Below are 27,606 nucleotides of genomic sequence, written 5' to 3'. Positions count from 1 at the left end.
TATGGGTGAAATGATCACTAGTAGCAGACACAATAAAAACACAGTTTGTTATATGGGTGAAATGATCATTTTAGCTGACACAATAAACACACAGTTAGTTAGTTGTATGAGTGAAATCACCACTAGTAGCAAACACAATAAATACACAGTTAGTTATATAGTTGTGATCAAAATTATTCAACCCCCACACAATTTTGGTGTTTTAGCAAGTTGACATTTATTCCGTATTTTGTTTATAGTCATATCAAATAAAGATGTGTCAAATAGACAAATGCAACTTGAATTGTAACACTTTATTTTACAAAATACCCAAACAGGACATTTTTCTTAATATCTCATTGACAAAATGATTCAACCCCCTAGTTACATGCATCTTTAGTACTTAGTAGAACACCCTTTGGCAGTAATGACATCCTTCAAAGGTGATACATAACCGGACACAAGCTTCTTGCAACCATCTACAGGTATTTTAGCCCATTCCTCTTGGGCAAAGGCCTCCAGTTCATTCATATTCTTGGGCTTGCGTGCTGCAACTGCCTTCTTCAAGTCCCACCACAGCTTTTCTATAGGATTTAGGTCTGGCAACTGTGAAGGCCACTCCAGAGTCTTCCAGCCCTTCTTCTGCAACCACTCTGATGTTGATTTGGAGGAATGCTTGGGATCGTTGTCCTTTTGGAAGGTCCAACGTCTCCCAAGCCTCAGTTTCGTCACTGACTTCATGACATTTGCAGCTAATATATCCTGCTAGGAAATAGAATTCATAATGCCTTGAACGCGCTGGAGATTCCCGGTACCTGAGGCAGAGAAACAGCCCCAGAGCATGATTGACCCCCCACCATGCTTAACAGTAGGCAAGGTGTTCTTCTCTTTGTAAGCTTCATTTTTTTCTCCTCCAGACATAACGTTGATTCATAGGCCCAAAGAGTTCCAGTTTTGTCTCATCACTCCATAGAAAAGTTTTCCAAAACCTTTAGGGTTTGTCAAGATGAATTTTGGCATACTGGAGTCTATTTTTCTTGTGCCTGGTAGTCAGAAGTGGGGTGCGCCTGGGAGTTCTGGCATGGAGGCCTTCATCTCGTAGTGCGCGCCTTATTGTCTGGGACGAAACCTGCGTTCCCCCCTCTGCAATGTCCTGTTGTAGTTCCTCAGTTGTTACCCGGGGGTTTTTTAACCACTGTACGCTTCAAATACAGGACAGCAGTTGCACACAGCATCCTCTTTCTACCACGCCCAGGTAGTGTTTCGACTGTGCCTTTAGCTTTATTTAAACTTGCGAATTATGCTCCCAATTGTGTCTCTTGGAATGTGTAATGCCTTTTCTGTTTTTCTTATATCCATATCCTTTCTTATGAAGAGAAATTACCTCCTCTCTTGACTTCTTTGACCACTCCCTGGACTTCACCATGTTGCAAATACACCATTGACCATCTACAAAAAGCTGAGCGTCACAGTATTTTTCAATCAGTTTAATTGTTGCTCGTTATGGTTCTAATCACATCTACCGGTGTTTTCAACACCTGATTGAAAAGACCTTATTCAAATTCTGTTCTTAAGAGTTATGATCTTCAAGGGGTTGAATAATTTTGTCAATGAGATATTAAGAGAAATGACACTGTTTGGTATGTTACAAAATATAATGTTGTAATTCAAGTTGCACTTGTCTATTTAATGCATCTTTATTTGATATGACTATAAACAAAATACGGAATAAATGTCCAACTTGCTAAAACACCAAAAATGTGTGGGGGTTGAATAATTTTTATCACAACTGTAGCTTCTCTCCCTCCTTTATCGTCCCATCCGTCCTACCTGTCCAGAATCTGTACATTGTTGTTGTCAAAGGAGTGCTGTTTCTCACTGAAGTGCAGGTAGACAGCTGAGTCTAGACCTGAAGAGTTTGCTATGCGTCGGGTTAGTGCTTGTTTTGTTTCCCCAATATATGAATCAGTACATTCATCATTACACTGGATAGCATACACCGGGTCGTTTTTGTGGATGTGGGGTGTCCGGTCTTTAGGGTGCACCAGTTTCTGTCTCAAGGTGATGCCTGGTTTGAAGTGTACTGGGATGTTGTGTTGGTTAAAGATTCTTCTGAGTTTCTCAGATGGACCTGATAAATATAGAATGACAATATTTTTGCATCTGACACTTTTTTTTTTTTTTACTCCTAATCCACTCTGTTCTAGTTATTTCTGGAAGAGGATGACCAGCTGAGGTAACCACATGTTTTTGAGGGATTTTCTCAATTGCTTGTGCTCTTTTTTCTTTGGCCTGTGAGCTGGTAGGAACATTATCAGCTCTGCATTGTAGGGTTCTGATAACACCCAGTTTGTGGTGTGAATCCAAAAGTAGGTATTCATCGTTATGTGAGGGTTTTCGGTAAACCCCAACATGGAGGCCCCTGTTTACTCCAATGTGGACGTCACAGTCCGAAAAAGGCAACTTACTGTATTTGGCAATCTCACGTGTGAATTTGATGTTTTTGTCCACTGAGTTCATGTGCCCAGTGAAGGCTTGCACTTCTTGGTTTCTGATTTTTCACCCATGTGTCATCTACAAATCTGTCCCAATGACTTGGTGCTGTTCTCTTAAAAAAGCTGAAAGCTCTCTATTCCATGTCCTCCATGTAAGTCTTTGCTACTATTGGCACAACCATGGTTTTGTCAGTAAAACGTTCCCATGACTTAAAAGTACGTAGTGTTGATGCAAAGTTCTCTCAAAAGGCAAATCTGTTCTGGGTTTAGTGTGGATCCATCCTGTAAGGTGCGATCACCTAGTAGACGTTGCCTCACTGTCTCTACTGCATCCTGGGTTGGAATACAGGTGGACAGGGAGGTGACGTCGTATAAAACTATAGTTTCATTTTTCTCCAGCTTTATATCTCTGATCTTCGCTACAAAGTCGATTGAGTTTTGGACATGATGTTCAAGGAGGCACGTAAATAAAGTAATGCCTTGCACATATTAGTTATTGAAGTACTTGTTTGTATGTTTAGTTCATTCTTAAAATTGTTTTACATTGAGCAAGAGAGCACAGCATGCCAAGTCAAATACCTTGTCGGAAAGCTGTTTCCGACTGTATTCATGTTTGGCCCCGCCCCTAAATGAGGCATGCATTGTTTTGCGCTTTGCGGCAATGTCCCTTCTGTTACCCGACAAGCCTCAAAGCCACTGTGCATTTGCTCCCATCACTCGTTGTGTCCTCATTCCTGTTGTGTACTGTGTTTTTTTTACTTGATAGTGTGACTTTGCCCTCTTAGGTGTGTACACTCCCATCAAATATAAAGTGGCTAACAACACAATCCTAAACAACAAATGGCGTTATTATCATAGCCAAGCTGGCATGTTGCTAGCTAGTCCAAACAGGCAGTGACTTGTTGAGGATTTTCAATCCGATGTAGTGCAAAATGGGCGGGTTCAAGCGGCGACTTAACTTTGACAGGTGGGGTTTTACTATGGTCACCAGGAAAACAGTTCAAAGAGGCACATAAATAAAGTAATGCCTTATATTAGTTATTTAAGTACTTGTTTGTATTTTGAGTTCATTCTTAAAATTATTGTTTTACATTGAACAAGAGAGCACAGCATACCAAGTAAGATTCCTTGTGTGTTAATAAACATTTTTGGCCAATAAAGCTGATTCTGATTTTGATCCTTTCCGACTCCCACAGAAGAAAAGTTCAACACTCTCTAAGAAGGGCGTGTCTTTAAGTTACATTACAATACAGTACATTGCGTCACAAGCAAAGTCCTTCACATTAATGTGAACACATTGAGGAAGTGAATTGTCATTTGATCAGGTGCACAGTTGTAATGACAACGATCGCAAGGTAAGTTTGTCACTTTCTTTGTCTCGCTAAGTTGCTAACGAACAAATATTTTCATACAGCACTTGTGACAGCAGATCATGAACATGCTTTTGTTATCAATGCCGATTGTGAAAATACACTACAGACTGCCTGGTAAGTCCATTCTAATGTTCCAAAATGATTAAATAAATTTACACCTATTATGACAGTTTTTACTTTTATGACCACTTTTGACATTGTTTACCTTGACCCAACATGAGTGGTTATGAACAAGTGCATTTTAGTCACTTTTTGTGGTTTCTTTTTTTAAAGAGAAAATAACCAAACATTAAACAATGATACGCATTACATAAGTATACAAATAACTTATTTTCTGTGATATCAAGCAGTTTTTTTTTGTTTACTTCAAAGGGGAACTGCACTTTTTGTTTCAGAATGTTGCCTATCGTTCCCAATACATTATGAGTGACAAGAGGACAATTTTTTTTGCAGTCTAACATGTCAAAATTGTCTCGTTCTTGGTGGCTAGCAATGCAGATAATGGGAAAAGTCCATTCTATCTCTAAATCACTTCAAAAATGCATTCAAAAATTGTCAACAATACTTAATTTACGTTCTGTAACCTGTATAATAACCAAGCTGTAGCAACTTCGTTATTAACGATCGCCAGGTAAGTTGGTCACTTTCTTGTCTCGCTAAGTTGCTAACTAACAAATGTTTTCATTCTGCACTTGTGACAGCAGATCATGAACTTATTTATTTTATCAATGCTGATTGTGCAAATACACCGTATAGTGGCTGGTAAGTCCATTGTAATATTCCTAAATTATTTATTACATTTAAACCTATTATGACACTGTTTTGATTTTTACGACTATTGTTGACATTGTTTAGTTTGACCATACATGAAAAGTTATGAACAAGTGCATTTTAGTCCATTTTTTCGTTTTCTTTTTTAAAGGGAATATAAACAAACAAACAATGATATGCACTACGTATGTACACAAAACATGTATTTTCTTTGATATCAAACAGTTTTTTGTGTTTACTTTAAAGGGGAACTGCACTTTTTTTTTTTTTTAGAATTTTGCCTATCGATCACAATCATTATGAGAGACAAGAAGAGAAAAGTTTTTTTTGGTAGTCTAACATGTAAATATCGGCTTGTTCTTGTTGGCTAGCAATGCCGCTAATGGGAAGAATCCATTCTACCTCTAAATCACTTTAAAAATAGATTCAAAAACCGTCAACAATACTTTAATTTACGTTCTGTAACCTGTTTAATAACCAAGCTGTAGCAACATTGTTATTGCAAAAGCGAACACTGAGGAACTCTTTTTTTTCTAGAGTACTAACATCACCATGAGGACGTTTCGCCATGTATAAGCCATAAAAGCTAACCACGGCAAGAGATAAGCTAGCATCTACGTCAACACAAAACGCTTTTGAGTTTGTAATACACAACACTGCCGTAGGACACAAATCCATACAGAGTGAAAAACATGAACAATCATATTACAGTATCTGTAAAGTATTATTTCACGTTTTTTGTACACAGCTAGCCAGACAGTGTATGTACTGTAGTTGTAATAACACGCATGAATATAGTGACTCACTCGATGGACATTTGTTCGTTTGGTTCAGCTGGCCAGGGACGTTTTTTTCCGGTTTATTTTGGGTAAGCACTCCATTTATGTCGAAATTTGCAGCGTCAAGTCACGCCGAACTCACTCTATCAGGTTCCGTCTACTCCAACGTTTCACCCTTCCTTTGTGCTCGCTTCTATAAGCAGCAGTTCATCCTCAGTATATTCAGATAAAAAAAGATAAGGTTGTTATCATTTGTCCAAAAAATGTGTCTTCTTTGTCTGGTATCAATTCTGTCATGATTAGAAGACAAACACACATTTGTTGCCAGAACTTGCATTGCAATGGAAACAGAAATAAATGTGTGGACGAAATCAGTCAGGCAATGATTAAAATGACCAAAATACGGTAAATATTGAACGTATTACACATATTGTTATGAATAGTTTTGAAGTTGTTTTAGAGCAGTGGTCCCCGATTAGCTGAGTCCGATTAGCTGTGTCTTTCAAGCTTTTTTTTAATCTTTTCAAAATCCTAAAAAAAAGAAAAGTTACTGTCCCTCATAATGATCGTCAACGATGGGTCTTAAAGGGGAACTGCACTTGTTTTGGAATTTTGCCCGACTGTGGGCAGAGTTGACTTAAATATTCATATTACAAGATGGTTGATATTCTAAAAAGATTAAACTCTCTTCTTGTTTTGTTTTTTGTCAGTGACTCACTCGCTCAAGTATTTCCACACTGCGTCCTCTCAAGTTACAAACTTCCCAGATTATGTGGTCGTGGCTTATATTGATGACGTTGAGATCGGTCACTATGACAGCAACACAAGGAAAGCAGAAGCCAAACAAGAATGGATGAAGAAATTTGCAACGGTGGATCCAGAGCACTTTTTGTTGCAGACACATTTAGGTATTCGCGATGAAGTGGAGGACAAAGAGGACTTGGAAAGTTTACAGAAGAGCTTCAACCACACTGAAGGTTTGTTAATAAATGTTTGATGTACTAAAAAAACAAACATTATTGCACTTGTCTGTGGGCATCCATAATGACGTAGAAAAAACACATGAAGGGCACTTAGAGAGCTCAAGTTATCAAAACTCACTTGTCTTGCATGTTGGCAGCTGCTGAAGAAGCCCTATTGTTAATGGTTTGTTGTTTTCTTGATTTGTGTGTTGGGTCACGTGAGCAGGGACGTTATACAGTGTGGCACTGCAGTTATGTTGTCCTGCTTGTTCGCCTTAATGAAGCCTTTGCAAAGCGTCATCGGGTGTGGTACCTGGCTTATTTGGAGGAATGCCAACACCTGTTGGCAAAAGGAGAAGCAAAATGGTCAAAATAAAAGGGTTCAGGGGTAGAACAACCAGCAACAAAAAGGATAGATTTACTCATCCCACAATGGGGAATTTATGTGGTAGTAGTGCAAATACAAAAGATTCATCAAATATAAGTTCAAACACACAAAAACAAGACGGAAACATCATAGAATACAAAAGACAGGAAAGAGCGCTGAGCTGATGCAATCTGCTGGCACTTCAATGGCGCCATTTCTACATACAGCCACAAAACTAAATCACACTGGAAAAACAAAAAATAAGCAGTAAATAATTGGGGTGTCAAGAAAAAAAACATGTTTAAATGAATTGCGATTCTTATTTGTAATGATTCTTAATTGATTAAAAAAATTCTCAAAAATGTATTTTTAAAAATGTCAGTTAATTTTTATTTTCATTTCCTGTACAGCCATTTAGACAAATCATATCGATGTAGATTATATCTGCTGTACACATTTACTTTAGAGAAGAGAAGTGTTGGATTGTTGCCTTATTTGTATTTAACTTTATTAAATGATTGGGTAGAATTGTATTAAAAACTGTTTTCTTTTAGGTAATATAAAAATTGATAAGATATGTTTATGTATTTTATGGAGGTACGTAGTTATCAGAGAACTGGCATCCAAAGTTATTAAAATATATATTTTTTTTTAATCGAGAATGGTTTCTGAATTGAATCGTTAACCCTAAGAAATGAATTGAATCAATCTCAACCCTAATGAATAATTATTTTGTGCACATCCGATTGGACCATGCATAGACAAACAGAACAAAAACAATTTCAACACCCACATACTGTACATGGCGGTGGCCATGGCCATCGTCTGCTGGGGTGGGACGTAGCACGACCAGAGACTAGAACAGACCTAAAGCAACCCACGGTAGCCTACCGCGTCCTAGGCTGCCCACTAGCTCTCTGCCAGTACAACCCAGTTTCAGTGGGGGCAGATGTACTCCCTTGGATTCTACCAAGACCAAGGGAAAACATGGATTGGATAGAAAAAAGGAAAGGGTGGAAAGAAGCGGATAATGTGTCCAGGTTGAAAGATATGTGGACATTAGATTCTATAGTTTCCTAAATATTAATACAGACAGATGAAAGGACCCGGTATAAGAACATTTTGGAGCAGGAGTATCTATTCCAGATGTTGGTGCGTCAACCTGTAATAGAACGACTAATAACCTGTCAGACACTTACATAACAACCTATTAAAGGAGAGTAATATAAAGGGATGTGTAGGAGAGAGCAGGTGGTGTACACACATCTTAGGGTAGGACTAGGCCCGGAATGTCGTCATTTTAGGTGCAAAGCCACTTGTTTTTTCGTGTCCTTAACCTTTTGAGGGCAAAAAGGCCAAATGTCAGGGCAGATTTTTGTGCGCACTCATGCTTGTTACATGAGGGCACTGGTCACTATACAGACCTCCAGCCTCATTCCGAAGAAGTAAACAGTGCCTGGTCATGCTTTGTGTTTTGTGGCAATACGCATGTGCATCTAAGAAGGCAGCCCCCAAAACAACTTGTTTTCAAGAGACACTTAGAAAGGGGCTTGAAGTTGGTCTGTGAAGCAAAATGTATCCAAAGTTTGACAAAAAGCACCATCATTACAGGCTATGTAGAACACAAGGAAGTGTGGTAATTGGAGAGTAAAATCCTAGTATGACCTCTTAAAGACACAATTGTGTATGTGTGCATGTGGGTTGATGGTGATTAAGCCTTACTCCATTTTATACACTGTGTGTTACTCTTCCAGGTCTTCACATTTACCAGAGGATGACGGGCTGTGAATGGAATGATGAAACTGATGAAACCAAGAGTTGGAGACAGTCCAGTTATGATGGAGAAGATTTTTTAGCATTAGATACCAAGACATGGACATGGACTGCAGCAAAACCACAAGCCGTTCCCATGAAACACACGTTGGACCATGATCAAGATTTTATGACGTACTTAAAGTTTTACCACACTGAGATCTGCGTTCATTACTTGAAAAAGTATGTGAACTTTGGTAGAGACATACTAATGAGAAGAGGTAAACCACATGACGTACGCTGATAGCCCACCCCCTGTAGGAACATAAGTAACATTACAACCTACACTCTTTCCCATGCAGACCTTCCAAAGGTGTTTCTCCTCCAGAAGACACCGTCCTCTCCGGTCAGCTGCTTCGCGACAGGTTTCTACCCCAGCAGTGCAACAATGTTTTGGAAGAAAGACGGCAAGGATCTCCACGAGAACGTGGTGCACGGAGAAGTCCTACCAAACCCCGATGGAACCTTCCAGATGACGGTGGATCTGAAAGTGGAGGTGACGGCCGAAGTGGAGGGCAAGTACGAATGTGTGTTTCAGCTGTCTGGTGTCAAAGAGGACCTGGTCACCAAGCTGGAGAAAAGAAGGATTCTGAGCAACGCAAGCGATGAAGGTGAGGAGAACACATTGAGTTGAATTATTACATCCTCAAATCAAAAACATTGAATTTTATCAAAACTTCCACCATTATTGATCCATGTCACAAGAACAATGCTGGATATTGATAGCATGCATGCAAAGTACTCATTTAGGTTTCCTCTTCTTGCTTTTTTGCTCTCAACAGACAACGTGAGGGTCATCGTCGGCACCACGTTGGCGGTCTTCATTGCCGTGATCCTCGCTATCATTGTCATTGTCGTAGTTGCCATACGTCACAAGAACAAAAAAGGTGAGGGTCACACTTCTTTTTTTGTAAGTTGGTGGTTTACTCCAGTCTGGAAAGGTGCCAACAAACACTCCAACATCCTCAGAGAGAGAGCACACACAATCACATAGAAAGGTGATGTGAAGACAGAAGTCCAAGTCATCTTGTGTGTCTTTTATTTCAGCCAACTATGATCCAGCTGGTAAGTCAATCATATTCTCTTTTCTTTGAGCCGCCATAACCATAGCAGGGGTGAAGGATCACTCGTATAAAAGTCTGATGTGGACGTTTGTTACAAGATTAGCCTGAATATCTTCCTTTCATCTTACTGGATAGTAGGGTGGGACATCTCTTAGTGATGGACATAACCATATGCATCGAGATACATGGGTTTCCATACCATTCAAAAAAGTTATATTTTAAAAACTGAATAATTAGATAGGGTGTATGAATGATTCTATTCCATGGTTAAGATTTGTTGATAGACACCTTTGTTCAGTTTTTTTCCGTATTGGCCCTCTGAATATGGGTCGTCACTCTGCATGAAAGGAATTACTCGCTGTGCACTCTTTGCTTGTTTTATTTAGTACTATTGCAGCAACAGCAGCAGCAGCTGGTAATAACTTAAAAGTAAACATGAGCATAACAAAACAATGTATCTGTGAATCATCATAATGTACAGTGGGGCATAAAAGTATTTAGTCAGCCACCGATTGTGCAAGTTCTCCCACTTAAAATGATGACAGAGGTCTGTAATTTTCATCATAGGTACACTTCAACTGTGAGAGACAGAATATGAAAAAAAAATCCAGGAATTCACATTGTAGGAATTTTAAAGAATGTATTTGTAAATTATGGAGAAAATAAGTATTTGGTCAACCATTCAAAGCTCTCACTGATGGAAGGAGGTTTTGCCTCAAAATCTCACGATACATTGCCCCATCCATTCTCTTCTTAACACGGATCAATCGTCCTGTCCCCTTAGCAGAAAAACATCCCCAAAGCATGATGTTTCCACCCCCATGCTTCACAGTAGGTGTGGTGTTCTTGGGATGCAACTAAGTATTCTTCTTCCTCCAAACACGACGAATTGAGTTTATACCAAAAAGTTATATTTTGGTTTCGTCTGACCACATGACATTCTCCCAATCCTCTGCTGTATCATCCATGTATCCATTTTGGTATAAACTGATCTGCTGATCCAGACGCATCTCAGACGCACCCCACTGTCAACTGATTGATAGTCTCGTGCAACATCCGGTCGGTTAATCGATGAATCTAAAGATTCACAGCTGATTCTACTCGAATGAGGTGACTACTGCCGACTCAACCGAATAGCTCACTTGTCAAACTGAATAGCCAGTCAAACCAGTTTATCGTTACCAACCCTACTGGATAGCAGAGTCGGAAACTGGCGTTTTTGGAAGTTTTGGTACTACTGTTGGTTAACATTAGAGCTGTCAAATTTAAAGGGAAAGTAACGAGTTAACGCTAATTTACTTTAACAGCAATTTTTATTTCCCTTTGCCTGATTTGTGACCGTCAGCCCTCACCGTAAGTGCGGGAAAACACACAGGTGCTGCGGGAACAAAGACGGAGCAGAAACGGACAAAGAAAAGGACACACTAAATGGGAAAGTTACCCAAAGCCCCAAAGCAGGGTCTCCTCACAAGACCGAAGCCATCTGCCTCCGCTGTGAGCAGAGTCCTCATCGCATCCCACTACGAACAAAAACAAACTTTTCACAGAAATTGCAAATTGGGTGTCAACACCCCTAATTCTGCGACCGATCAGTATTGTGGAGTAATGATACTAGACGGTAATCTAAGGAAAGCACAGTCGACATGCTGACCCAGGCACTTTTTATGCTATAATATAATAGTTATTTATAGTACATGTGTGGCTGAGTCAGAAGTGGTGTGCATGTGTGAAGTGTTTGTGTTAAGCTGTTTTAAAAAGGATAATGCATAAGAAACATGTGCAAAATACAACAAAATATCCAGTCCCATGTTGACAGTATTAAAAACTTGACAATCATCTGTCTCAGGCAGTGATTCTCAAGCTGTTGTACTGCTCCATCTAGTGGTAAGCTAAATAATCACTTAATTAAATATAGTAATGACGTCACATATTTATTATTTTATTTTCCGTTACTGTTAAAAATGTTTGGAACGTTACAGTGGCCAAAAATATTGTTAAATATACTTGTTAAATAAACACTCCGCCTTTTTTTTTTTTTATGAATACGTAGGCTTTCTATGCTACCGCGTTTTAATGCTGGTCATTATGGTGGTTGCCAAGTGTTTTCCGAGGTGGTACTAAGTGAAAATAAGTTTGAGAACCACTGGTGTAAGGTAGACTTATTAAAGCTAATAACCTATCTGTGATTAACCGTGATTAATTATGAGTTAACTATGGACAAAATGTGATGAATTACAATTAAATATTAAATATAAATCTTGATTGTTTAATAGCTCTGTTTGAAATGTAAATGATACCATCCCCTGCCCCGAGTCACGTGACCTGCTGACACGCAGGAAATGAAAACGTATCCCATATTTAACTTTTGACAGGAAGTAGAAGTGCACCACTCTGCTTCTTGATGTTTGTCAACCAATGGAGTCACACATCAAAGATCTGATACGAGTGAAGATGCACCTTTTAAATATACAGTGGGGAACATGAGTATTTGATGCCCTACGTTAGCATTCTGAATATCATGCAAGTTCTGGACTCTTCATACCTTTGGAAGGAAGTAAAGGTTCAAAATGTGACGAGTTATGCGTTTGTGTTTGTCTGACAGCTGGTGACGAGGGTACCTACCGCACAGAGAACTCAACGGATGAAAGCAGTCGAAACACAGTAAGTTAGCTCACACTTTGCCAATATATTGTTTTTGTTTTTTTCAATTTAAGTTTTTTGTTGCAGTAGATTTAAAATATGTTTTGTCCTGAGGACATACTTGCCGACCTTGAGACCTCCGAATTCGGGAGATGGGGGGGTTGAGTTTGGGTTGGGGGTTGGGGGGGTGTTCTGTGTTAGCAGGGGGTGTATATTGTAGCGACCCGAGAAAAGTTAGTGCTGCAAGGGGCTCTGGGTATTTGTTCTGTTGTGTTTATGTTGTGTTACGGTGCGGATGCTCTCCCGAAATGTGTTTATCATTCTTGTTTGGTGTGGGTTCACAGTGTGGCGCATATTTCTAACAGTGTTAAAGTTGTTTATACCGCCACCCTCAGTGTGACCTGTATGGCTGTTGAGCAAGTATGCTTTTCATTCACTTATTGTGTAAAAGCCGCATATTTTATCTGACAGGGCTGTTTGTATGGCGGAAAAGCGGACATGACGACAGGTTGTAGAGGACTTTAAAGGAAATGCCTTTAAGGCACGCCCCCAATATTGTTGTCCGGGTGGAAATCAGTAGAAATTCGGGAGAATGGTTGCCCTGGGAGATTTTCGGTAGGGGCACTGAAATTCGGGAGTCTCCTCGGAAAATCTGGAGGGTTGGCAAGTATGCCTGAGGAGCTTCCACCCTCATTTCTTTAACGTGGATTCACACCTAGCAAAACATGGCTAATGCCAACACTAACTAGAGTGAGACATTGTTCCAAAGAAAAGAAAAGTGTTGTCTGTAGTTGAGATTTCCGGCAACAAACCTGGAACAACTGAATGCACACTGCAACGTTTGTTCAAAATATGCAGCAGCACAACAAACTTTCTCCTTTCTTTAAAAGTAGGTGTAAAAAAAAAAAAAAAATCGGGAAATGACTTTATTGTGAAAAAATTTGAGATTTTATTTTTAGGCGATATCGCCCAAGCCTCGCTCACATGGACCATTTATGCATTCAAACTTATCTTTCAGCTAACGTTCCCACTTGGATTATTGTGCTTTTATCCTTTTCCTCCAGGATCTTTTGTGCACTGGGACAGAGAGCGACCACTGAGGAGCGTGGTCACACTTGAAGACGAGAAAGAGAAGTGTTTTGCTCATCATCAAATTGCTCCTTGTGTTTTACAGTCTCTTTTTTTATGTTTATGGCTTAGAAAACGAGTTACGATCAAATGTTTTGGCTGCCTTTTGTGGGATCACTTGCACTGTAACACTTGGATACTTGTAACTATGTATTTTCATTTTTGTACAGAGCTCTGTAAATCATTGGCCAAACGCTATGCACCTCCCAAACAATAGGGGGCGATTCTAGCCATTTGCCCTTTGTCAACCAAGAAGGAAATGCTACATGCTAATGGCAGTAACTGGTACAAAATGGGTCAAATTGATGATTTGATTACCAACGGTAAAGCCAGGATACATCATTGTGAGTTGTACTCTCACATACGATGGCCTTTCTACTTGAAATTTGAGAGGCATTGGTACACTTAATAATTGGGCTAATGCCCTCTTACAATTGCAAGATAATAGTACAAAGAAATATAAACTTGTCAGGCAGTGAATCTTTGGCACCACACGATTCGATTCAGAATAGATTCTCGATTCAAAACCAATACTTTTTTTAGTAACATTAGATGCCGGTTCTATGATTAAATTACATTCCTCCATAAAATAAACATGTATGAACAATTTATATATTACATTAAATACATTTGTTTTTGTTTAATACTATTCTACCCAAACATTCAATACAGTCAACTACAAATAAAGTAAGATAAGTATCCCACAAATTTCTAAAGTAAATCTGTACAGTAGATATGATCATCTACATCAACAACATGATTTGTCTGAGTGGCTGGACAGAACATATAAACAATTATATTAATTTAAATCCATTTTTGATGTTTTTGAATCAATTAAAAATCGTTACAAATAAGAATTACGATTAATCCGAAAATCGAAAAAAATCACAGGGTTTTTCCGGGTGAGTATTAAAATTCACTGAATGGGTTTTGCTATAATTGAGGCCTTAAAAGGCATTAAAAAGCATTACATTTGATATCCAAAGGCATTACTAAACATTTAATCCGGTAAAATAACAAATGCTTTTAGCTAATCTCAAGTCGGTGATTAAAGGCAGGCGGCGGTTAACAGTGCCAATTTGTTTTTGGGTGTGACCCACAAAGCAACCTCTGCTGTCGCCACCAAAACCGGCAGCTGCTGCTACCACTACAGAAAAATACATTCCCAGATTATACAATCTTGTGAGTCAAATTTAATTCAATACAGAGTAACAGTTAATGTAAGCTGTTCAACTATTCAAGATTAACATTGTCACATGCTTAGAATTGTGTCTGTATAGACAATAGTACATTTTGGATTATATAAAATAACTACCTGCAATAGGACACGGGCATTAAATGTGTTTTAAGTGGCATTAAAATAGCATTACATAAGATCTGTTGATAAGAAACCCTATATAAAAACCAGAGAGGAAACTTCATTTATTTGCACTTGTTAGGTGACGAGCAGCAAAAGCTGCTAAAGATCTATTGTAAATGTTGTAATTATTATTATTGCTGATCCTGACCTATTGTATTGTTCCATTTATTATTATCGCTGCTCCTTACATGTTGGAATTCTTCCGTGTATTATTATTGCTGCTCGTGACCTATTGGAATTGTTCCGTTTATCATTATGCTCCCAGTTACTTTCAGAGTTCATTTTAAAATTGTACTCAATGTTTTCAAATGCTTACACCAAGAAGTCCCGCCCTGTCTTCTTGAGTTGCTGCAGCCTTTTTGTCCCAGCAGGACTCTGAGGTGTTTAGACCAGCTCCTCCCAGCTGTCCCAATAACTAGGCTTAAAACCAGAGGAGATAGAGCCTTTCAATGGCAGGACCCAGACTGTGGAACAACCTTCCACTATCTATTAGGTACTCCCAGTCTCTGAGACAATTTAAATCTAGGCTAAAAATAATTTTTTACTCCATGACGTTCAAATCCAGTTAGACGGGATTTCTTGGTTGTTTTTATTTCTTGTTTTATACAATTATTAATTATTGCATTATAGTATTTTGGGTGATTCTGCACTTTTTTAAGGTAATGTTTACTATTGTGATGTATTCATCCTTCCATGTTACAATTTAAATGTGACACTATGTGCCCCTTTTTTTTGTTGCAAATTGTTTCTTATGTCTTTACAGCACTTTGGCCAACTGTACTTGTTATTAAATGTGTTATTTAATAAATAAACTGAACTGAACAAAGTGATTTAGCCTACTCCATAGGATGTGGGCGTGGGAAGGCGACAAACTTTGATGGTCAAATTCATGATTCGCCATGAAACTGAACGTTATTAACTCGACCTCACAAAAACACACCTTTTTAATCAGGCTTTTTACTGATCTTGTTCAATTTTTACATTTTGAATAATCTTATTGTATTTTCTATCTTAATGATTAATATTACTACACAGTACACACTGAAAAAAACATGTTGGATTAACTCTTAAAGAGCTGATATTAACTGTTTCAGATTGCATTTGGTCCCACTTAAAATTAAAGTAAAAATTACTAAATGGCCAGTGTCAACCATTCAGAGTTATTTCTACTCAATCAACAGTGAAATGTGTAAAAAATATTTAACACTGCTGCTTTTTCATTCTTATCAGAGTAATATGATAACACTTCAACACCAATTTGTATGATTTTTTACTTACCTGCAGTGTTTTTTTGCTACATATTTATATTATGCTCTATATTACTAAATTAGAAATCTATCAGAACATAATACATAAACTAAAACACATTCAGTCCAAAATCATTGAACTCTCCACTTAAATTCACAGCAACTTGCCTTTTGTTTCTCTCCATTAATCCATACTCCATCCATCCATTTTTTACCACTTATTCCCTTTTGGGGTTGCGGGGGGCGCTGGCGCCTATCTCAGCTACAATCGGGCGGAAGGCGGGTACACCCTGGACAAGTCGCCACCTCATCGCAGGGCCAACACAGATAGACAGACAACATTCACACTCACACACTAGGGCCAATTTAGTGTTGCCAATCAACCTATCCCCAGGTGCATGTCTTTGGAAGTGGGAGGAAGCCGGAGTACCCGGAGGGAAACAAAACATTGTATTTTCTTCTTTAACATACTGGTATGTGAACAATAATTTCAATTCATACTGGGCCACACCTTCCAAAATGTCATGCATCACATCAACTGAAAAGTTCTCAGCTGTGTGAAAATGTGTCAGGGAATTAAATGAGCATGAACACTTCACATCTAAAACTTAGGGAAGAGTTGAATTAAGAGACAATTCTTGAGTGTAAGCAGTGTGGGTGTCTTTGGATCACTACACCATTTTGGGAGAACCTTCAGAAAATTACGTTTGGAAGTCTTTTTTTAGCTAAATAAAACCTGCAAGCATTGAAGGACTTCACCAGACTGAAAGCCTAAATGATCACTTATCAATTATATGACGTAACAAAAGACATAAAACGCTTCAAAGTGTTCTTTAAGGGGCTCCCACAGAAGCTGTTGCCCTAGATGGAAGTGCGTACCTGTCAGTCACAAGGACGTAGGAGTGAATTCTGATTCTTGTTGCTCCCTCAGCAAGAAGGTAGGGCTGACAGCTTTGGGCGGTGATGTCCAGATGCTGCTGGACACTGGTTCCAGCCTACAAGATCACATCGATCAGTAGTATTTAGTGACCGACCTCTGACAATAGAGCAACTCACAACACTGTGCATGACATGGAAGTGATGAAAAGTACAATGGGTACGAAAAGTATTCAGACCCCTTTAAATGCGTTACTCTTTGATTCATTGGAGCCACCTATTGCTTTTGCATCAAGGCATGGTCTTGTAGGACTTCCTTCGGCAGCAGCTGCTTTATTCCGCAGTGTTACACATGGTGAAGTTTATAATAATAGTAACATCAGATGCTAGGTTTAAGAATGATGATGACGCACCGGTGTTTTAAAAAATATGAACAAAGCAGGGGCATTAAATGGAACTGAAAATGCTCCCTTTTACAACATTTAAATTAAATGTGAAGATAAATGTTGATGGTCAATGATTACCAAGTTCTTCAGTGCACAATGTGACTCAGAAGGTTCCAAGTCAACGTCAGAAATGCGTTATCCTTTTGACTTTTGTCTACAGTGACTGTAATTTTAGTCAACTAAAATGTTGACTACCTACACTAAAACTAAATCCATTTAGATGACTAAAATATGACTTACACTAAAATGCATTGTCCGACTAGAACTAAAACAAAACTAACACTGATATTATTCTGATATATTAGCACAAATTATACTTTTTTATTTTATAACGTGGAATTTTTAAAAAGGCTTGATCAAGTGAAATTATTCACAGAACAATGTTGGGTATAGAAAACACTAAACTTACAACATAAAAGTAAATACTTGTATTTTTTTATGGCAGAATGTTAGAAAATGATTGGCCGAGTGAAATTACTTAAGAGAACAATGGTTTGTATCAAAAGCACTAATGAAATGTGTGCTTTTTAAGTGTAGTGCTAATTAGTTGTATTGTTTTTGCCGTACACAAAACGGCCAAAATAATTTATTAATTTAGCTCATGACGCAGTAAGTTGAATGATGCGAACACGTTTGTTACTGGATACTTTGTATTAAGTTTCTGCCTTGGGGACTTTGTGTGTGTGTGTGTGTGTGTGTGTGTGTACATGCTACACAACAATAATTAGGTGATAATTGTTTATATTGACAAATGTGCAGTTTTAGTCTGCAACATAGTTTAATGCAAGTTGAAGTCATCTAATACATATTTTGTTGCTGATTTTGGACCAATATTCAATATTAATATTGGCTCAGGACACCCCTCATCTTAGTTGTAACATTGATTTATCTTGACACTAAAACTGACCTTCTTTTAGGAAGCCATCAAGTGTTGGATCACACAACCTGACATTCTGCTCTCGACTATCCAAGACATGCAGCAACATGTTCTGTTTATATAAAAAAAGAGTGAACATTAACGACCAAAAAAACAGTCAACAAATAGTTACCTATTGATGTTCTTAAAAAGTGGTGTTTTTAAATAAAATAGAACCATTATTTGAAAGTAAATACTTTACTAAACAGCTGGTATAGTATGAAGACATGCTAACTGTGAGCAAAGATGATTTATCAATCATTTCTGGTAAAGAGAATTACTGCAAATGTGTCAAATGTGGATCAAATTTAATGCTGTTTAATAAGATAAGTTAAGATAATATCTAATGTCTACAGTTGCAGTATAATACAAACTAACTTACCAACTATTAGTTCACTCAATTCATTGGGGATCTGTGAAAAACGAGATAGTAGATTTTCTGGAGTCACAATTCAATTAAACATTTGAGCAACTTAACTAAGATTGTACGTAAGTAAACTTACAACTTAACTAAGACTGACCAAGTTCTAGTACACAGGTAAACACCTAGCATAAATGCTAATTGGCGATCATTAGCATACTAAACAAACGTTACTTGTTAAAACTATGCCATAACACAGGTAGCAAAATGATCACTAGTAGCAAACACAATAAACACACAGTTAGTTAGTTATATGGGTGAAATGACTACTAGTAGCAAGCTGAATAAACACTCAGTGATATGGGTGAAATGATCACTAGTGGAAAACACAATGAACACAGTTAGTTAAATGATTACTAGTAACAAACACAATAAACACACAGCAAGTTAGTTAAATGATCACAAGTAACAAACACAACGAATACACAGTTAGTTAAATGATCACTAGTAACAAACAATGACCACACAGTTAGTTACTTAAATGATCACTAGTAACAAACACAATGAACAGTTAGTTACTTAAATGATCACTAGTAACAAGCACAATGAACACAGTTAGTTAGTTAAATGATCACTAGTAACAAACACAATAAACACAGTTAGTTAGTTAAATGATCACTAGTAACAAGCACAATGAACACAGTTAGTTAGTTAAATGATCACTAGTAACAAACACAATGAATACAAAGTTAGTTAGTTAAATGATCACTAGTAACAAACAATGACCACACAGTTAGTTACTTAAATGATCACTAGTAACAAACACAATGAACAGTTAGTTACTTAAATGATCACTAGTAACAAGCACAATGAATACACAGTTAGTTACTTAAATGATCACTAGTAACAAACACAATAAACACAGTTAGTTAGTTAAATGATCACTAGTAACAAGCACAATGAACACAGTTAGTTAGTTAAATGATCACTAGTAACAAACACAATGAATACACAGTTACTTAAATGATCACTAGTAACAAGCACAATAAACACACAGTTAGTTAGTTAAATAATCACTAGTATCAAACACAATGAACACACAGTTAGTTAAATGATCACTAGTAACAAGCACAATGAACACATTTAGTTAAATGATCACTAGCAACAAACACAATGAATACACAGTTAGTTAGTTAAATGGTCACTATAGTAACAAACACAATTAACACACAGATAGTTAGTTAAATGATCACTAGTAACAAACACAATGAACACACAGTTAGTTAGTTAAATGATCACTAGTAACAAGCACAATGAACACAGTTAGTTAAATGATCACTAGTAACAAACACAATGATCACAGTTAGTTAGTTAAATGATCACTAGTAACAAACACAATGAACACAGTTAGTTAAATGATCACTAGTAAAAAGCACAATAAACACACAGTCAGTTAAATGATCACTAGTAACAAACACAATGAACACACCGTTAGTTACTTAAATGATCACTAGTAACAAACACAATGAACACACAGTTAGTTACTTAAACGATCACTAGTAACAAACACAATGAACACACAGTTAGTTACTTAAATGATCACTAGTAACAAACACAATGAACACAGTTAGTTAAATGATCACTAGTAACAAGCACAATAAACACACAGATAGTTAGTTAAATGATCACTAGTAACAAGCTCAATGAACACACAGTTAGTTACTTAAATGATCACTAGTAACAAACACAATGAATACACAGTTAGTTACTTAAATGATGACTAGTAACAAACACAATGAGCACCGTTAGTTAAATTATCACTAGTAACAAGCACAATAAACACACAGATAGTTAGTTAAATGATCACTAGTAACAAGCACAATAAACACACAGATAGTTAGTTAAATGATCACTAATAACAAACACAATGAATACACAGTTAGTTATTTATATGATCACTAGTAACAAACACAATGAACACAGTTAGCTACTTAAATGATCACTAGTAACAAACACAATGAACACACAGATAGTTAGTTAAATGATCACTAGTAACAAACACAATGAATACACAGTTAGTTAGTTAAATGATCACTAGTAACAAGCACAATGAACACAGTTAGTTAAATGATTACTAGTAACAAACACAATAAACACACAGCAAGTTAGTTAAATGATCACAAGTAACAAACACAACGAACACACAGTTAGTTGAATGATCACTAGTAACAAACAATGAACACACAGTTAGTTACTTAAATGATCACTAGTAACAAACACAATGAACACAGTTAGTTACTTAAATGATCACTAGTAACAAGCACAATGAACACAGTTAGTTAAATGATCACTAGTAACAAACACAATGAACACTGTTAGTTAGTTAAATGATGACTAGTAACAAGCACAATGAACACAGTTAGTTAGTTAAATGATCACTAGTAAAAACACAATGAATACACAGTTAGTTACTTAAATGGTCACTAGTAACAAATACAATGAACACAGTTAGTTAGTTAAATGATCACAAGTGACAAACACAATGAATACACAGTTAGTTATTTAAATGATCACTGGTAACAAACACAATGAACACACAGTTAGTTACTTAAATGATCACTAGTAACAAACACAATGAACACAGTTAGTTACTTCAATGATCACTAGTAACAAGCACAATGAACACAGTTAGTTAGTTAAATGATCACTAGTAACAAACCCAATGAATACACAGTTAGTTACTTAAATGGTCACTAGTAACAAACACAATGAACACAGTTAGTTAGTTAAATGATGACTAGTAACAAACACAATGAACACAGTTAGTTAAATGATCACTAGTAACAAACACAATGATCACAGTTAGTTAGTTAAATGATCACAAGTAACAAACACAATGAATACACAGTTAGTTATTTAAATGATCACTAGTAAGAAACACAATGAACACACAGTTAGTTAGTTAAATGATCACTAGTATCAAACACAATGAACACACAGTTAGTTAAATGATCACTAGTAACAAGCACAACGACCACACAGTTAGTTACTTAAATGATCACTAGTAACAAACACAATGATCACAGTTAGTTAGTTAAATGATCACAAGTAACAAACACAATGAATACACAGTTAGTTATTTAAATGATCACTAGTAACAAACACAATGAACACACAGTTAGTTAGTTAAATGATCACTAGTAACAAACACAACGAACACACAGTTAGTTAAATGATCACTAGTAACAAACAATGAACACAAAGTTAGTTACTTAAATGATCACTAGTAACAAACACAATGAACACAGTTAGTTACTTAAATGATCACTAGTAACAAGCACAATGAACACAGTTAGTTAAATGATCACTAGTAACAAACAGAATGAATACACAGTTAGTTACTTAAACGATCACTAGTAACAAACACAATGAACACAGTTAGTTAGTTAAATGATGACTAGTAACAAGCACAATGAACACAGTTAGTTAGTTAAATGATCACTAGTAAAAAACACAATGAATACACAGTTAGTTACTTAAATGGTCACTAGTAACAAATACAATGAACACAGTTAGTTAGTTAAATGATCACAAGTGACAAACACAATGAATACACAGTTAGTTATTTAAATGATCACTAGTAACAAACCCAATGAATACACAGTTAGTTACTTAAATGGTCAATAGTAACAAACACAATGAACACAGTTAGTTAGTTAAATGATGACTAGTAACAAACACAATGAACACAGTTAGTTAAATGATCACTAGTAACAAACACAATGAATACACAGTTAGTTACTTAAATGATCACTAGTAACAAACACAATGAATACAGTTAGTTACTTAAATGATCACTAGTAACAAACACAATGATCACAGTTAGTTAGTTAAATGATCACAAGTAACAAACACAATGAATACACAGTTAGTTATTTAAATGATCACTAGTAACAAACACAATGAACACACAGTTAGTTAGTTAAATGATCACTAGTATCAAACACAATGATCACAGTTAGTTAAATGATCACTAGTAACAAGCACAACGACCACACAGTTAGTTACTTAAATGATCACTAGTAACAAACACAATGAACACAGTTAGTTAAATGATCACTAGCAACAAACACAATGAATACACAGTTAGTTAGTTAAATGATCACTAGTAACAAACACATAGAACACAGAGTTAGTTAAATGATCATTAGTAACAAACACAATAGTTAATTAAATGGTCACTATAGTAACAAACACAATGAACACACGGTTAGTTAGTTAAATGATCACTAGTAACAAACACAATGAACACACAGTTAGTTAGTTAAATGATCACTAGTAACAAGCACAATGAACACACAGTTAGTTATTTAAATGATCACTAGTAACAAACACAATGAACACAGTTAGTTGAATGATCACTAGTAACAAACACAATGAACACACGGTTAGTTAGTTAAATGATCACTAGTAACAAGCACAATGAACACACAGTTAGTTATTTAAATGATCACTAGTAACAAACACAATGAACACAGTTAGTTAAATGATCACTAGTAACAAGCACAATAAACACACAAATAGTCAGTTAAATGATCACTAGTAACAAACACAATGAACACACATTTAGTTAAATGGTCACTAGTAACAAACACAATGAACACACAGTTAGTTACTTAAATGATCACTAGTAACAAACACAAAGAACACACAGTTAGTCACTTAAATGATCACTAGTAACAAACACAATGAACACAGTTAGTTAGTTAAAATATCACTAGTAACAAACACAATGAATACACAGTTAGTTAGTTAAATGATCACTAGTAACAAGCACAATAAACACAGTTAGTTAGTTAAATGATCACTAGTAACAAACACAATGAACACAGTTAGTTAGTTAAATGATCACTAGTAACAAACACAATGAATATACAGTTAGTTAGTTAAATGATCACTAGTAACAAGCACAATAAACACACAGTTAGTTAGTTAAATGATCACTAGTAACAAACACAATGAACACAGTTAGTTAGTTAAAATATCACTAGTAACAAACACAATGAATATACAGTTAGTTAGTTAAATGATCACTAGTAACAAGCACACTAAACACACAGTTAGTTAGTTAAATGATCACTAGTAACAAGCACAATGAAAAGTTAGTTAGTTAAATGATCACTAGTAACAAACACAATGAACACAGTTAGTTAAATGATCACTAGTAACAAGCACAATAAACACACAAATAGTCAGTTAAATGATCACTAGTAACAAACACAATGAACACACATTTAGTTAAATGGTCACTAGTAACAAACACAATGAACACACAGTTAGTTACTTAAATGATCACTAGTAACAAACACAATGAACACACAGTTAGTCACTTAAATGATCACTAGTAACAAACACAATGAACACAGTTAGTTAGTTAAAATATCACTAGTAACAAACACAATGAATACACAGTTAGTTAGTTAAATGATCACTAGTAACAAGCACAATAAACACACAGTTAGTTAGTTAAATGATCACTAGTAACAAACACAATGAACACAGTTAGTTAGTTAAATGATCACTAGTAACAAACACAATGAATATACAGATAGTTAGTTAAATGATCACTAGTAACAAGCACAATAAACACACAGTTAGTTAGTTAAATGATCACTAGTAACAAACACAAAGAACACAGTTAGTTAGTTAAATGATCACTAGTAACAAGCACAATAAACACACAGTTAGTTAGTTAAATGATCACTAGTAACAAGCACAATGAAAAGTTAGTTAGTTAAATAATCACTAGTAACAAACACAATGAACACAGTTAGTTAAATGATCACTAGTAACAAGCACAATAAACACACAAATAGTCAGTTAAATGATCACTAGTAACAAACACAATGAACACACATTTAGTTAAATGGTCACTAGTAACAAACACAATGAACACACAGTTAGTTACTTAAATGATCACTAGTAACAAACACAATGAACACACAGTTAGTCACTTAAATGATCACTAGTAACAAACACAATGAACACAGTTAGTTAGTTAAAATATCACTAGTAACAAACACAATGAATACACAGTTAGTTAGTTAAATGATCACTAGTAACAAGCACAATAAACACACAGTTAGTTAGTTAAATGATCACTAGTAACAAACACAATGAACACAGTTAGTTAGTTAAAATATCACTAGTAACAAACACAATGAATACACAGTTAGTTAGTTAAATGATCACTAGTAACAAGCACAATAAACACACAGTTAGTTAGTTAAATGATCACTAGTAACAAACACAATGAATATACAGTTAGTTAGTTAAATGATCACTAGTAACAAGCACAATAAACACACAGTTAGTTAGTTAAATGATCACTAGTAACAAACACAATGAACACAGTTAGTTAGTTAAAATATCACTAGTAACAAACACAATGAATACACAGTTAGTTACTTAAATTATCACTAGTAACAAACACAATGAATATACAGTTAGTTAGTTAAATGATCACTAGTAACACGCACAATAAACACACAGTTAGTTAGTTAAATGATCACTAGTAACAAGCACAATGAAAAGTTAGTTAGTTAAATGATCACTAGTAACAAACACAATGAACACAGTTAGTTAAATGATCACTAGTAACAAGCACAATAAACACACAAATAGTCAGTTAAATGATCACTAGTAACAAACACAATGAACACACATTTAGTTAAATGGTCACTAGTAACAAACACAATGAACACACAGTTAGTTACTTAAATGATCACTAGTAACAAACACAATGAACACACAGTTAGTCACTTAAATGATCACTAGTAACAAACACAATGAACACAGTTAATTAGTTAAAATATCACTAGTAACAAACACAATGAATACACAGTTAGTTAGTTAAATGATCACTAGTAACAAGCACAATAAACACACAGTTAGTTAGTTAAATGATCACTAGTAACAAACACAATGAACACAGTTAGTTAGTTAAATGATCACTAGTAACAAACACAATGAATATACAGTTAGTTAGTTAAATGATCACTAGTAACAAGCACAATAAACACACAGTTAGTTAGTTAAATGATCACTAGTAACAAACACAATGATCACAGTTAGTTAGTTAAATGATCACTAGTAACAAACACAATGAATATACAGTTAGTTAGTTAAATGATCACTAGTAACAAGCACAATAAACACACAGTTAGTTAGTTAAATGATCACTAGTAACAAACACAATGAACACAGTTAGTTAGTTAAAATATCACTAGTAACAAACAATGAATACACAGTTAGTTACTTAAATGATCACTAGTAACAAACACAATGAATATACAGTTAGTTAGTTAAATGATCACTAGTAACAAGCACAATAAACACACAGTTAGTTAGTTAAATGATCACTAGTAACAAGCACAATGAAAAGTTAGTTAGTTAAATGATCACTAGTAACAAGCATAATGAACACCCAGATAGTTAGTCAAACGGTCACTAGTAACAAGCACAATAAACACACAGTTAGTTAAACGATCACTAGTAACAAGCACAATAAACACACAGTTAGTTAGTTAAATGATCACTAGTAACAAGCACAATAAACACACAGTTAGTTAGTTAAACGATCACTAGTAACAAGCACAATAAACACATATATGGGTGAAAGTTAGCTGAATGAAGACATAAATATTGCTGCTGCACTGCTAGCATAAAAGTAGACCATGTCACTCGACAGAACACCTTTCAACACGTTCATAATCAACATCAATCATACTGTAAAACCCTGCTTAGTGAGAAAACAACTAATTAAACCAGAATACAAGCCTTGGAATATCAACCTTACTCACTTGAATTTGGCTCCACTTTGTGGAAATGGTGAGGCGGTGCTTGGAGGAGGTCTGGTGCTGAACACTGTCATGACCTCCTCAGTAAGGAGAGTAGCTATTGGCTGTTGTGAAAGTCGCCAGATGACGTCATCGTCTTACAGGAGCCATAAAAAGGGAGTTAAAATAAATAAAGCTAAGTTTGATGCGAAATGCAAACGAACATTCTTCTGTTGATTTCTATTTATTTTCGATTCAAATCACTTTTGTTCTGCGTTGTTTAATTGAGTAAAGACGCCAAAAGGATTTGAAAGTCGCCAAATTTAGGATCAAAGTGCCAACTGCTGATTGACACAATGTACAGTTGACCTCCATCCATGAATGACTAAACAGTGAAGTGAAGTGAATTATATTTATATAGCGCTTTTTCTCTAGTGACTCAAAGCGCTTTACATAGTGAAACCCAATATCTAAGTTACATTCAAACCAGTGTGGGTGGCACTGGGAGCAGGTGGGTAACGTGTCTTGCCCAAGGACACAACGGCAGTGACTAGGATGGCGGATGCGGGAATCGAACCTGCAACCCTCAAGTTGCTGGCACGGCCGCTCTACCAACCGAGCTAAACCGCCAATTTTAACTGTTAGAGCTGCTTTACTCTACATAGATTTATAAATGCTAGATTTCAGTGACGTGCAGTGAGGTTTGAGGTTGGGGAGGCACTTACTTACTAGTCAGATTTACAAACATACGGTATGATGCTAAGCCACTGACTTAGTTTTTATCTTTTATCTTTGACGTTTTTATCTTTTAACCTTTTTGAACAAGTCGTGCATGCTTTTATTTCAAGTGGCCTGGACTACTGCAATGCACTTTATGCTGGCATTAGCCAAAAAGCTCTCTACCGGTTGCAGTTAGTCCAAAGCGCGGCAGCACGACTTTCAACAGGGGCCAGGAAACGCCAGCATATAACCCCAATTCTTCAGAGTTTGCACTGGCTCCCTGTTCATTTTAGAATTGATTTTAAAAACCTTGCTCTTTGTTTTCAAAGCTTTACATGGACTGGAACCTCATTTAATCTCAGACATCATCCAAATTTACAATCCTGCGCGCGCTCGGAGGTCCGAGAGCCGGGTGCCCAAGACCAGACTTAAAACTAGGGGACACAGGGCCTTCTCTGAGGTCGCCCCTAAG

The 27,606-nt window shown here is 36.2% G+C and overlaps 1 protein-coding gene and 1 long non-coding RNA gene across 4 annotated transcripts in view; one reads left to right on the top strand and one right to left on the bottom strand.

Annotated features, from left to right (window-relative positions):
- Window positions 1-3,676: 3,676 nt before the first annotated feature.
- Window positions 3,677-15,560, top strand: LOC133554283 (major histocompatibility complex class I-related gene protein-like). Of its 3 annotated transcripts, none has more exons than XM_061902820.1 (10): window positions 3,678-3,829; window positions 3,889-3,961; window positions 4,552-4,609; window positions 6,108-6,374; window positions 8,481-8,759; window positions 8,841-9,149; window positions 9,321-9,425; window positions 9,586-9,603; window positions 12,205-12,263; window positions 13,307-15,560. In XM_061902820.1, exons 3-10 carry the CDS (start codon window positions 4,555-4,557, stop codon window positions 13,340-13,342), a joined length of 1,128 nt encoding a protein of 375 aa, XP_061758804.1. In that variant the 5' UTR covers window positions 3,678-3,829; window positions 3,889-3,961; window positions 4,552-4,554; the 3' UTR covers window positions 13,343-15,560. The 3 variants fall into 3 exon arrangements, with proteins under 3 accessions (XP_061758806.1, XP_061758804.1, XP_061758805.1); XM_061902821.1 differs by having other exon boundaries at window positions 4,549-4,609; XM_061902822.1 differs by lacking the exon at window positions 4,552-4,609 and having other exon boundaries at window positions 3,677-3,829.
- The window catches only part of LOC133554289 (uncharacterized), a 28,036-nt gene continuing 6,553 nt past the window's right edge, over window positions 6,124-27,606 (bottom strand). Inside the window, exons 2-6 of the long non-coding RNA XR_009807089.1 lie at window positions 26,439-26,571; window positions 18,598-18,628; window positions 18,207-18,288; window positions 16,857-16,972; window positions 6,124-6,699 (exon numbers count right to left, since the gene is read on the bottom strand). This is a non-coding gene — a long non-coding RNA (uncharacterized LOC133554289). The remainder of the gene's footprint in view (window positions 6,700-16,856; window positions 16,973-18,206; window positions 18,289-18,597; window positions 18,629-26,438; window positions 26,572-27,606) is intronic.

This window comes from Nerophis ophidion, linkage group LG06 (assembly GCF_033978795.1).
Source record: "Nerophis ophidion isolate RoL-2023_Sa linkage group LG06, RoL_Noph_v1.0, whole genome shotgun sequence".
NCBI classification, from domain to species: Eukaryota; Metazoa; Chordata; class Actinopteri; order Syngnathiformes; family Syngnathidae; genus Nerophis; species Nerophis ophidion.
The sequence above is the reverse complement of the archived record's forward strand: the minus strand, read 5'-3'. Positions and strand labels throughout refer to the sequence as shown.

Bases quoted from the DNA above. Each gene is read 5' to 3' on its own strand.
- LOC133554283 (XM_061902822.1), top strand. From the start codon at position 3,907: ATGAACATGCTTTTGTTATCAATGCCGATTGTGAAAATACACTACAGA. The intron at 3,962-6,107 runs GTAAGTCCATTC...GTTTTTTGTCAG, and splicing joins AATACACTACAGACTGCCTG to TGACTCACTCGCTCAAGTAT. The intron at 9,150-9,320 runs GTGAGGAGAACA...TGCTCTCAACAG, and splicing joins GAGCAACGCAAGCGATGAAG to ACAACGTGAGGGTCATCGTC.